The 14,022-nt window shown below is 40.6% G+C and overlaps 1 protein-coding gene and 1 long non-coding RNA gene across 2 annotated transcripts in view; both read left to right on the top strand.

Annotated features, from left to right (window-relative positions):
* The first annotated feature begins 449 nt into the window (after positions 1-449).
* On the top strand, positions 450-3,172 carry myca (MYC proto-oncogene, bHLH transcription factor a). Its single transcript, XM_058764589.1, has 3 exons — positions 450-742; positions 1,099-1,724; positions 2,139-3,172. Exons 2-3 carry the CDS (start codon positions 1,106-1,108, stop codon positions 2,747-2,749), a joined length of 1,230 nt encoding a protein of 409 aa, XP_058620572.1. The 5' UTR covers positions 450-742; positions 1,099-1,105; the 3' UTR covers positions 2,750-3,172.
* Positions 3,173-5,429: 2,257 nt separating this feature from the next.
* The window catches only part of LOC131532805 (uncharacterized), a 44,045-nt gene continuing 35,452 nt past the window's right edge, over positions 5,430-14,022 (top strand). Inside the window, exon 1 of the long non-coding RNA XR_009268965.1 lies at positions 5,430-5,559. This is a non-coding gene — a long non-coding RNA (uncharacterized LOC131532805). The remainder of the gene's footprint in view (positions 5,560-14,022) is intronic.

Below are 14,022 nucleotides of genomic sequence, written 5' to 3' on the forward strand. Positions count from 1 at the left end.
TACAATAAATAAATAAACGATGTATAAGTTCACAAGAAGATGCTCTGCGCTTTGCTTTGGTTTCTTCAAACCAAGTAACATAATGTTTTATTTCTTTTTAAAATAACGAAAAGGTGTTTTCTTGCTTCTCTTCTTGCTTCTTGGTTCTATTTTGCTTAACAGAATAAGACAGAAATTTATAAGAAATGATATGATTTTACTGCATCCTTGTTAACCTTTAAAAAAAGTAAGCTGTCACTGATCTGTCACTGAAATGACGTCTAATCCCCGCCCATACTTCCGCCAAGATATGTGCTTCGGCGAGAAAATAGTCCCACATTTATCGAATTCAGAAATACATTAAACATGTCTTTTAAGTCAATAAAGACTAATAATGTTTTCCAAGGCGTCGCTGTGTTTTTATTTCTGATATGTGAGCCTAGCGGGGGGATTTAATCGTTTGGCGGGAAACGGTGGCGCAGTTATACTTCAGTGCTGCTGCTCGCGGGAGCTACAGAATTTATTCATCCTGCCTCTGTCACACAGGCTATCAGTCTGTCCAGCATCTGAGAGGTGCATAAGAGCGCAGCGTTGATTACATTTTCCATCACTTTCCATTTGACCAGGACTCTGATTCCACTTATGCTGCAAGAGACCGGAGTAAACTGTTGGATTTTACTTTTTGCTCCTGATTTTCTGTTCTCTTTTCATTGCATCGCGTCTCGAAAGAAATCATTCTGAAACTGCATTTGTTAAATACACGGTAAGGATCCGGCATTTGATGTTGCATGCATCTTTTAGACTTAAGTGCAACTTGCGTGTTATGAGTGCAGTTATCTTCATATTTTTAATGGGAGTTTGAATGTTGCACGCTCAGAGAATTCACTAGAAGCAGGGCTGATTTTAAATGTTTTGATAGTAACCCCGCTTTGGGGTTTAATCGTTCCGTTTTTACACATGCTGTCATGTAGTTCCATTATTTAACGTTAGCTAGTTTTCCCACCCCATGCATGTTATGCATAGTTCAAATATGTGCATTCGGTAAAGCGTTTTGTTGTTGTGTATAGTTAGATGTTGCATATGCACGATAGTAATTCCAATTTGTGTTTTTTTCACAAGTGTCAAAATGCCGGTGAGTGCGAGTTTGGCGTATAAAAACTACGATTACGACTACGACTCCATCCAGCCCTATTTCTACTTCGACAACGACGATGAGGATTTCTATCACCATCAGCAAGGACAGACTCAACCTCCAGCTCCCAGCGAGGACATTTGGAAGAAATTCGAGCTGCTGCCCACACCGCCCCTCTCTCCCAGCCGGAGACAGTCGCTCTCCACCGCCGAACAGCTGGAGATGGTCAGCGAGTTCCTGGGAGACGACGTGGTCAACCAGAGCTTCATCTGCGACGCGGACTACTCCCAGTCCTTCATCAAGTCTATCATCATTCAGGACTGCATGTGGAGCGGCTTTTCCGCCGCTGCCAAGTTGGAGAAAGTGGTTTCTGAGAGACTGGCGACCCTGCACGCTGCTAGGAAGGAACTGATATCTGACAGCAGCTCAAATCGACTCAATGCAAGTTATTTGCAGGATCTGAGCACCTCTGCATCAGAATGCATCGACCCCTCTGTGGTATTTCCGTATCCCCTCACGGAGTCCAGCAAATCCGGCAAGGTTGCTCCATCGGAACCTATGCTTGTCCTGGACACTCCACCTAACAGCTCCAGCAGCAGTGGCAGTGATTCTGGTATGTTATGCATTATTTTGTCATCTATGACATGGGGGTACTTGATTTAGCTGGTTACTGCATGCGCAAATGCATGCATTTTTTAAGTGACCTTTACATGCCACCGTTGAGGTGGTGTGCAGGTCACGGGACTTTATCCTCATACCCTTGATGCAATGATCGGTGTAAGTGGTAGTTGCATAAGATCCCTCTCCCTCCCTCCAGATCTGTAGGAAAGACTGCAATGTTAAAATATTAGCTGATGATGAAAGTGGGCGGGGACTGGAATGCAGAGATTCCCCCCACCCACCTCACCCTTTGTAGAAAGCCAATTGCCAAATTCCATTAAATTCCCATTGCGCTGTAGTATGAGGTTTCTAAATTAACTGATGTTTTGTTTAAGTTATTCATTTTCTTTTTGTAATTCAATTGCAGAAGATGAAGAAGAAGAAGAAGAGGAGGAGGAGGAGGAAGAAGAAGAAGAGGAGGAAGAAGAAGAAGAGGAAGAAATTGATGTGGTGACTGTGGAAAAGCGTCAGAAAAGGAACGAGGTGGAGGCGTCGGACTCAAGGTACCCCAGTCCCCTGGTGTTGAAGCGCTGTCACGTCTCCACCCACCAGCACAACTACGCCGCCCATCCCTCCACGCGGCATGACCAGCCGGCTGTCAAGAGGCTACGACTGGAGGCCAGCAGCAGCAGCAGCAGCAGCAACAACAGCACCAGCAGCAACAGGCATGGGAAGCAACGCAAGTGCACGAGTCCCCGGACATCGGATTCTGAGGACAATGACAAACGCAGGACTCATAATGTGCTGGAACGGCAACGTAGAAATGAACTTAAACTCAGCTTTTTCGCACTACGGGATGAGATCCCTGAGGTTGCAAATAACGAGAAAGCCGCTAAAGTTGTTATTCTAAAGAAGGCGTCAGAGTGCATCCACAGCATGCAGTTGGATGAGCAAAGGTTGCTGTCCATCAAGGAACAGCTGAGGCGAAAGAGCGAACAGTTAAAACACAGGCTGCAGCAGCTGCGGAGTTCACATTAATGGACCCGTGTCACATGAGTCAAAGTGAAAGGACTTTTTAAGAAACTCCCTCCCCTGTTTTTTTATGCAAGTTAAACTGTTGCTATGTATAGTTCATGTTGCATGTCCAATGCATTTTTTTTTCTTTTGAATATTGTCAGTTCTTTTCATGTTTAAAACTGCGACAGTTTAAAATTTAAGGTGGTAAAAATAATTTGTATTTAAGTCATTTATTTTTATTAATAAAATGAGAAAAAATAGGGCTGCACAACCCTAAAGTAAAATTTTTTTTGTATGTTTTTGTATATAATGAATTAATATTTCCTAAGAAAGGTATTTTTGGATCTGTATCAGCTACATGTTCTCATAAACCATATTCTGTTTCACTATATGGTTTTTTTTCATGTTTTCACGTAATCATAAATAATTTCTTTCTGAACTTGACTCTGGTTTCTCTTGGTCTCTTTGCACTGAACTCCACAAATATATAGATTAGACACTTTTGAAAGAAGTTTGGGGAATATTCAGAGAAATTTGATATTTGCTTTGCTAGTACAAAAAGTATTGTTACTTTGACAAACTGGTAATCATTTCAGGGATTTTCCCAGCCAGAAAGGTCAGTTTAAGTTTTCACCTGTTTAAAATTGTATGTTATTGCACTTTCTTTCATGAAGTCAGTATAGAAAAGCTTACAAAAGGCAATAATGCTCAATTGCATCCCCACCCATCTAGATGAAAGTTGGGCTCCTTCATATTTGGCATTCAAATAAGCAACAGCGCCCAAAAAATGAAAGGCATTGCTAAGCTATTGTGAGGATCGCTGACAGGAAACCCAACGAAGGGGATTTTGACAGCAAGAGAATCTACTTTCAGGTGTTTTACCATAGTTGACACATTAAGATTTTTGAGATGATGACTCACATTCCAAGTTCCTCAATCTAGTCTAGATATATAGGAACTTTAACATACGTTTATAACGTTTTATACTTTTAATAATTAACATATTTTGAAACCCCTTTTAAAATCTAAAAGCCATTCTTTTACAATCTATAATTCACACACTGTCCACAATGTACCTGCAGTGATGCTGCACTGATTTCTGAGTGGTTTACAGCTCGGTAAACACAGCTCAGCCTGCATTAGCAGAGTTTTGCCACATCCACAACAGATGCTCTGTAAGATGCTCCATGAGCAACATGAACCTAGTTTAGTATATTAGTTTAGTACTACTTAGTTATCACACACATTTTGTAGACCTCCAGGAACAGAAATCGCATTCGCTTAAGATATACAAACATATTTTAATAGATAGACAGACAGACAGACAGACAGATAGATAGATGATAGATAGATAGATAGATAGATAGATAGATAGATAGATAGATAGATAGATAGATAGATGGATGGATGGATGGATGGATGGATGGATGGATGGATGATAGATAGCAGACAGACAGACAGACAGACAGACAGATAGCAGACAGACAGACAAACAGACAGATAGCTAGGCAGGCAGACAGACAGATAGCAGACAGACAGACAAACAAACAGACAGATAGCTAGGCAGGCATGCAGGCAGACAGACAGATAGCAGACAGACAGACAAACAGACAGATAGCTAGGCAGGCAGGCAGGCAGGCAGACAGACGGACAGACAGACAGATAGCTAGGCAGGCAGGCAGACAGACAGACAGACAGACAGACAGACAGACAGATAGCAGACAGACAGACAGACAAACAGACAGATAGCTAGGCAGACAGACAGGCAGACAGACAGATAGCTAGGCAGGCAGGCAGACAGACAGAGAGGCAGGCAGACAGACAGACAGATAGCAGACAGACAGACAAACAGACAGATAGCTAGGCAGGCAGACAGACAGACAGACAGACAAACAGACAGATAGCTAGGCAGACAGACAGGCAGGCAGACAGACAGACAGACAGACAGATAGCAGACAGACAGACAAACAGACAGATAGCTAGGCAGGCAGGCAGACAGACAGACAGACAGATAGCAGACAGACAGACAAACAGACAGATAGCTAGGCAGACAGACGGACAGGCAGACAGACAGACAGACAGACAGACAGATAGCAGACAGACAGACAAACAGACAGACAGATAGCTAGGCAGACAGACAGGCAGGCAGACAGACAGACAGACAGACAGATAGCAGACAGACAGACAAACAGACAGATAGCTAGGCAGGCAGGCAGACAGACAGACAGATAGCAGACAGACAGACAAACAGACAGATAGCTAGGCAGGCAGGCAGACAGACAGACTTCGTGGATCGATCATTTCAAGCGTGGTCAGACGCCCACACCCCCCCATAATTAACACCCCGTGTGGACACATTATGTGTAGACCTCACTAGTGTAGCGAATTCCTAGTCCTATGTTAATATAAACTCATATAACCACTATATCTGATTATTATATCTATTATGTCTGAATCTACATTATGTCTGATTATGATATTATTAGCCAATTCAGACGACAATTCCTGCAGGATCAAGCTTGTCACATCAACTCTTTTGCATGCCTTTTCTCTTCTCCAAATGCTCAGTGCTGAGTTCGATTGAATGCAGTTATTAGCTTTCGCATGAATCTATTTCCATGCCGACTAAACAAAGCTGTGATTTTTTTTCCCCCGACGCTGCTGTATTAGGGCAATGTGACGTCATGGACTGTATGTGACTGTACGCAGCGCGTGCCGCGGAGCGCGTGCTCTGAGCACATGGAAAAGGGCTCGAGACGAAGTATCCAAAGAATAACTCCATCCTGAAATGGAATATCAGTAACAAAATAATCAAATCTGGAGCAAAAGGGGTAGGTGTTGCATTATTTTCCATTACAATGCGTTATAATTTTGATTTTGATTTTAAAAGCACACATGTGTTCATCTTATTATTGAAGCATAACATTGATGCTTTGACAATAGGGCATATGTGCATGGTATTAGATATATATATATAAATATATATATGTTGACATTAAGAGTTTGATAATGCCTATCTATGCAAATAGGAATGCATCGTTTATGAGCCAAGTAGCTAGTTTAATGTATGTCAGTCTGCTTGAATAGAAGTAAAGAACAATCTTATATTCCCACTTGCCAAATATAAAATAAAGTCTATTATTCTTGTAACATTTTTTTTCAGTATATCTTATTCTTTTATATTTTATCTGATGTCTGCTAAATAGCTGAGATTTTATTTTGTTTATTTGATTAGTTATATTTATTATCCATTACATGTCATCTTGTCTGTATAATAGATTGTTAAAAGTATTTTGTACCAAAAAGATATTAGAGTACTTTTAACTGCCATAATTCACACACACCCATTGTTCTTAAGAAAACAGCTGCAGTGTGTTTGCTCGGATTGAGTTCCTTTTGTCTGTATGTCATTTCACAAAGAAATTGTGTGCAGCCACATTGCACCGCTACACCTTCATTGTTTTATATAAAAGGATTCCTGCTTCCTTAAAATATTCTTCCTATTGCACCTCAATAGTCTGATTAACCTATTTTTAATCATCCTAACATATACCTTGTTTATGCATATGTCAAATATTCCGAGAAGTGTCTGGAAGCATTCTGCATTGGTAAACTAATTTCATATGAGGCATGAACAAAGCATTCGTCCCAGGGCATAATATTTCTGCAGAACAGAATAGCATGCACCCTATCTTTTTCATTACACTCTGTATACAGAGACTGTGTAAAGTAAGACTAACAGGTGTACACTGCTAAGGTGTGGTGCACAAGTTGGCTCAGATTTGTATGTACAGCTTAGACTAGTTCTGCACATTTTAGTCTGCAATATTAAACACCTAGTATGTACATAAAAACAGTTGAATGCAAGAGGAAAACCACTCTTTCATAAGTATTCTATTACAGCTAAAGTAAGCAGTTGCTTGTAAGCAGAAAAAGAAACTGGTTCCCCTGGCCTGGCCCATCTTTCTCCTGGTTCACATGGTTCCCCTTGGCAGTGATAGCACACGTCTGACTGACGGAGGTAGACCACACACTAACACACATTCAAGGTCTGTCCCGGCCTCAGCATTAGTTTGAGACAAAGTTTTATGATGCAATGAAGAACATGGTTAACAGTTTGAACTGTTTTTGCTGTAAATATAAATGTAAATATACGGGGCCTCAGATATAGGACTGAAATATTAAGCTATTATATACTTATCGCAACCCACAAATGGAACCAGTAATCATTAATAGACATTCTAAGTAATAGATAATACACTCTGTCCTCTTGGCAGGCACTTTTTATCCATTGACCTGCTGCACTTGTCACTAAACTAAAGCATATTGGTGCGTCACTTGAATATCTTCTTGTCTTGTTGAACTGCCTCTGTTTATGTTGCAAATTAAACATAATGGAGAGTAGTACTTGCACTATTACAGTTTCTCAAACTTTGAACAAACCGAAGTGAAAATATTAAATTTAGGTGCTTTGTGCTGTATGGACATTAATGATGGAGTGAATTCTACAGCTTTTTGAGGAAAGGTGTTTGCTCTGGCTGATAAACATCTTCGAACTACCATTGGCCGAATTTGTAGGTGTGCTCTGAGGCTGTGTCTTTTTTGTCATGGAAATCTTCTTTGTTTAATTTCTTCTCTTCAGTCCGTTGCGGTCAGACGTGAATAGAAGCATTAACACAGTGAAGAGCTGCTTGATAACTGAAGTTGTAATTCTAATTGACACTGACACTCTTATACAGAGCTGGTGCAGACATCCACATTGCTATGACCAGATGCTTTCTTAACTGCTGTTTTCTCACCGCTGTCATTTTTGATGTTTTGTTTATTGTGATTGAGAGGAAAGCATGTAGCACAAATTTAAATGAATCTAAATGCTGCTTCTAGCAGATGATAACATGATCATTATTATACTGTTGCTCAGGTATTTCGAACCTCTTTTTGCCCCCAAGTGAAGAATGAATAAATAAAAACTTGTATATCGGGGTCTTTAAGGTGCAGTCATTAGCAAAATTTGATGGGCAAAAAAGGTGCATTGTTAATAGTGTATTGATGCATGGATGACTGCTCACACAGAAGTCACTTTCAAACCAAGCAGCTTTCTGTTGGTCATCACGGCAAATTCATACTGATCAACTTAAACATGAGAAAAACCTGCGTGGGGTACTTTTTTTACCCTAAAGTAAAGCACCTGATTACAATGGAACAGATATGCAGATGCCTCTTTTGAGTCTCGTTGTGTCTGCTCAGTTTGCATGGGTAACCGCTCACATTTAACGTTGTGTTGCACCCTTTTTAAAAACTCTCATCTGATCTTTATTAGTATGTCAGTTTCGGGGAACAGTCTATTAAACATTGTTCTGTGTACAACTTTTGGTATGTGACTTCTGAGAGCAGACTGTAAGAACTCTGTTGAACTGCAGTTTAGATAAATTGGATCCATCAGCTGTGTTATAGGCTGTAAGAGAGGGTGGAACAGGCTCCTTTGGCAACACAGAGGCTGGCCTGTTTTCGTTCCTTGGATGGTTTTCCATGTGTTATGTAATCCCTCCCCCCAGTTTGGAATGGAGGTCCCCACTGCGGCAAGATCTGAGCACACTGCAGGACTGTCTGTCTTTGTCTTCGCCGTCTCCTTCTTTAACCTCTCCCCCCCAACTCTAGCCTCTGTAAACAACGACATCACTTCCTGCTGACATCACTCTTCACTCTGTCTATAACCATGTGACCACACACTCTCTTTACTGTTTGTTGTCAAACATTTATTTGATATAGATGAATTAAAAAGTTTTCTATTTTAATACATTTTAAAATGTATTTCTGTAATAACAAAGCTTTTTCAGCATCCAGCACCAGTCTTCCTCAGAAATTATTCGAATATGCTGATTTCAAGAAACATTTCTTATTATGTTAAAAACACTTAATATTTTTGTGGAAACCGTGATACATTTTTTTTTCTCAAGATTCTTTAAAACATAGAAAGCTTAAAAGAACAGCTTAATATTGGTGTATTTACTCAGAAATGGCTTAAAAGTGATTACTTTTTTCATTTTACTGTCATCAAACACCCATTGCATGCAATTCAAATTCAGATTTTAAAGATGTTTCATGTAAAAATTAATATATATATTTAAATGATAGATTTTCTAGCATATGTTCCATGCTGGTTTTCATTAAATTAACCTAAAGAAAACTGAGTCATTTAAGTAAAATTTAATTTATTTTCACCAAAATAATAATATGTAGTAATAATAAACATCAAAACCTACTAGATAAGTTTTAATATATGAAAAATGCTACACAGGAACATTTTTGAGTGATGGTGAAAAAGCGTTTGAACATAAATGGCCAGTTTGAACTCATGGAAATAAACTGAACTTTTCAACTTTAAAGCTGTATTTGTTACTGAAGTTAATCACAGAGGCAATAATGAAGTTTGAGTCACAAGAAGATGAGCGATTGCAAAACTATAGTAAAAACTTAAATTAAGTAGTAACTTAATACGCATTAAAACTGCATTGTTCATAATTGCATAATTTTACAACACCAGCAAAATCATTTTGAATGCATCATGCTGCAAGCATGCTCTCTCTTTCTTTCTTTCTTTCTTTCTCTCTATTTCTCTCTCTGTTTTCTCACTGTTTCCATCAGACGGCTGTGACGATGGTGGTGGCGTCTGTGTTTTGCCTGGCCCTGCTGACCCTGTGCTGTCAACCTGCCAAGTGGCTTTCTGCTTTTTCTCGGTCGTGTTAGCTGTGTGAGAGCTGGCGTTCACAGAGTGCATTCTAGGCATAAAAAACAGCACTGGAAAACTAAGCCATCCAGATTTACACACTTAAAGAGACATGTTCGGACCACCAAAGATCAGAACTCCCGCTGTAAGCCTGCTCATTTACAGTCTGGGAGCGCAAGGCACCTCTGTGAATATTTAAGCAGACCTCCCCAAGACAAACATGCAGACGCGTACACATGCGAAAGCACACGCCTGTCTTCTCAAACAGCTGTTGAGGAAACAGTCTGTGATGTCAGACTCTGTGTTTTTAAGCTTGTTTTTAAGATTATAGACTGAATTATGGTTATATACTCTCTACTATGTGTTCTGTGATGTGTCAGTACTCTGCAGTAGAGACTATTTATGTCTGTCTCGGGCTTAAATAAAAGGGTACTTGTATATGCAATAGGTACCTCAGTGTAAGAGATGGCTGTTGAATGTAAGCTGTAAAAGACTTAGTATAGACTAGCACTTGTGACAGTATGTAAGCAGCTCAAACTGACAAACAATTCCAGGCAATATAGAAATTTCAAATAACTATTTGTGCTTGTAGTTAAGCAAATTATTTGATTTAGCTTCAGTTTTAAAACACACTGATGTTAGTATCATGAGAAATCAGGTCAGGAAGCCTAGTGATTGGACAAATGATTTTATTTGTGATTGCATTTGAATTATTGTAAACAAAAGCTATTTTTATATATGTTGGAACAGTACAAGTTACTCTCAATATTAAAAACAGCAACTGGTGTTTGAGGAACAAACAGGTGTCTGATGTTAGGTTGTAGTGCACCTTACCTGGGATGACCTGACCGTGAGCGTTGTGGGATTAGTTTCAGCTATGGGAGTTGAGCTTCATCACAAACATACTGACTAAGGCCTGTTTTAACACTGCAGGCGCAAGCAGTGTGTAAGTGAAGCGGCAGCGTAATGACAACAGCAGACCCCATGTTGTGCTTTCACACTGACAGCATTTCTGCTGTGGAACACGACTGTAGCTCTACACTGAAAATAATGTGATTTACATTGAGTGTTTCCTTCAGTATCAGTGGCGAGGCTACATGAGGGACAAGGTGGCACTGGCCCACTCAAATTGACGGCTGGTCCACCCAATGTATTTTATTTATGTAAGGAATAAGTAATAAGATCGTTAAGACGTTGGAAAACACTGCAGCATCATCAATGCAGTCATGTCCCGGATGTCCTATAGCTTTAGCAAAGCAGCATGAAAAGCCATTTTATGATATTTATCTCTAGATATATGTGTCGTGTTATGTTATGAACACCTGCTCTAAATAAATCTACTATGGTTTACTAATGTTTGGTGGAAGCTACAAACCAAAGGGTGGCCCAAAGCCACATGTGTATACTGTTTACATATATTTGGTATGTTTTGGTCTCCTGAAACAATTCTGCTTGTTGTATTCTTCTAGTTGAGACCTTTTCAGTGATATCCAAGACTATCTGTTATGTACGATGCTTAACAGATTGCATTTTCAAGTAAAGTCGCATTTTTATTTTCAATTTAGGCATACTGGCCTTTTTGTGTTTCAGCTAAAACCTGATAATGTTGTTTTTAGCTGCTGTAATTATCTTTGCTATTTTATCTCATGAATCATAAGCATCATTTAGCTTGAGAGTAGACAACAAGTTCCACCCTATATCACCAAGGTCCACTCAGTTTAAAATTTCTGCTGATTAGGTTAGGGGTGGACCTTCTTGCTTACTTTTTTTTCTAAAAATCATATGTTTTTGTATGAATCAAATAATATAAATAACTTGTTTTCTCATTAGATCGGCTTGGGCTTATAGTGAATTTTTAGTGTTTTCTTTTGATTTTTTTCATTTGTGTGACAAAATAAGGCTCAGCGTCTACAAACTACTCTGTTACATATGGTAACCCTCGTTCCCTTGATAGAGAGACACCTCTGACATAATTAATTCAGGCCAATGAAATTGGCGAGCAAAATTTGCATAGCTGGCCACGCCCTGAATTTCAGGGTATAAATAGACCATTGTGGCATTTGCTCACTCATTTTGTTCTGAGGAGTTGAGAAAACATCTCAACCCACTCAGTGGCAGATTTAGAGTTGTGGCATAAGGGACACAATGTCTCCGTTCCCTCCATACAGAAATGAGATGTTCCCTTTCAGTTGGTCACTTTGACGTTGTTGAAGTTCTGACACTAGTCCCTATACTAAGTGTAATAATTGGCTATACCGCGTTACAGGTCTACGGTGGTGCAGGTGCTGACAAGACCTGTGGATCATAAACAAATGCACTTCTCCTCATAATCTTCCAATGTCCAGGAAGTATGGACTCCTTTTTCCTTCATCTCTGGAGAGTAGCCATATAATGGCAGAGGTCATCACAGCCAGAAGCCTTCTGTTTAAAGATACTAATAAAAACTCAACGACTGGTGAACCTGGTTGGTAATGTTGGGAAGCGTGCACTTCCTCATGTGAGGAAAGAAGACCGCAGACACAACATCTTACCCGAAGGGGAGGTGACATGTGGAGACGCATCCTATGGACTTGCTAAAGGAAGTACTACATTGGGAAGGTTTCTTTGGTCAACACATTCTCACTCCCAACTCGTCATATATTGATGCTTGGTCAGGACCCTTTGTCAGGAATTTTTGACACACAGGGTACCCCTTTAGTATTAATTTTCGACGTGCAGGGTCCTCCATAGCTTTAAATAAGAAACCTTTGGCGTCAATATGCAGACGTGAAAGGCATTGGTAATTTTATCATCATTATTAAATTATATATTGGGTAATAATATTGCCATTACAGCATATATGTTGGGGTGTGATTTTTCAATGTAAACAGTCACACCAATTTTATTTACTTTACACTATTTACACAATTATGAGCACGTAACCCAACCCCTGCTCCTAAACCTACCATTTGTCAATAAAACACAGGATATAACATGCAGAGACAACTTAAGTCATAATTTATTACACAAATATTAATATTCCAAGTTTTCCAATGCAAAACGATTGATTTGTGAGAGGAATAGACGCGATCACCGTCTCTGTCCACTGTAAAGGTCAGGTCCAGTGTGCAGTCTATGTGCAAATTCAGTGGAATGCCATTGGCTGTTGTGTGTCTCATGACTGATTGCGTCATTCTAATGTTCAGGAGTATCTTTCTGAATGAGATGTGAGCACGTAAACGAAGCGGGATCATTTTTAGTGATTAAAACCTTATGATTTACTATATTCTTCGCATAAAGATATCGTATGGCTTCAGAAAACTTGGAAATGCAACACGGGCAAATGCATGCAAACCATTAAATTAAGGCAAACAACTGAAAGCAATGGAGTACCCTGCACGTCGAAAAGTGATGCTGAAGGGGTACCTTGAGTGTCAAAAAGTGTCAAGGGGTCCTGACCAAGCAGCAATATGTGACGAGTTGGGAGTGAGAATGTGTTGCTTTGGTGGGCTCCACATAAGGGGAGAACAACCAATCACAGCACCCGGTGTCAGAGCAGTGCTCTGCCTAAGGGAATCATTGAGTCCTTAATAGGAACTGAGCAGTGGAAGATACAAATATGGGACTGCCATAGGGAGTAACAACATATGAAGCACTAACTCAGTACGAGAGTTCACTCAAGGAATACTTACAAGTAGTGGATTTCAGCGAGTTCAGCGGAGAATGTATTAGGTGTAACCCAGCCCACAGCTTCACAAATGTCTGCTCTTGAGGTACCATTTGCCAAAGCTGACAAAGCAGTAACTCCCCTGGTCGAGTGTGCTCTCACTCCCAAGGGGCATGGTAAGCCGCTGGCCTGATAAACCATGAGAATCACATCCACAATCCAGTTGGAGATTGGGTGTTTTCCAAATAGATTCACTGGCCTTGCGTTGAGCACAATAGAGACAGGTCTGGGTCTTCCCCAGCATGCAGGGTCATTATTTGGTCCCTAAAGGGAATAGTGGGAACCTTGGGCACTTATCCAGGCCAGGATCTCAGGAAAATGTGAGAGTCTGCCGGACTGAATTCTAGGCATGTTTCGTCGACAGAGATGGCTTGCAGATCCCCCACCCTCTTAATATATAAGTGAGCGCAGTCAGGAAGGCCATGTTCATCTTCTAGAGAGGGCACCAGGTAGTGGTGTTTTGCAGGCACAGATGCTCCGCAATCACTCTGTCCACTTGGGGGACCTCCATATACCCCTTTGCTCGACAGCCATTGAGGGTGGTGAGAAGGGAGTAGCCGGTGCACTGTGTTCTAACAGAGAAATGTGCCTTCCATTATTACTTCAGCTCCTTGTGCACTTGGGAGCATAGCTTAGACCTCAGAAACCAATCATCCAGCCGAGAGCACTCGGGATAGGGTGGGGGAGTCCATTCAGCCCAATGCTCTCAGCTGCCCGGGGAAGCACGGCCATCATCTCAGCGTCAGCTTCAGACTGGAACGTAGCACCTGGAGGTGCAGGTTCAGCCGAGTCATCCGCTTTCTGATGGCTCCAGCCTGCCCTCCGATGCTTCAATTGACAACTCATCTTCTTCTTGAGCCC

Source organism: Onychostoma macrolepis, chromosome 24, assembly GCF_012432095.1.
Source record: "Onychostoma macrolepis isolate SWU-2019 chromosome 24, ASM1243209v1, whole genome shotgun sequence".
Lineage (NCBI taxonomy): Eukaryota > Metazoa > Chordata > Actinopteri > Cypriniformes > Cyprinidae > Onychostoma > Onychostoma macrolepis.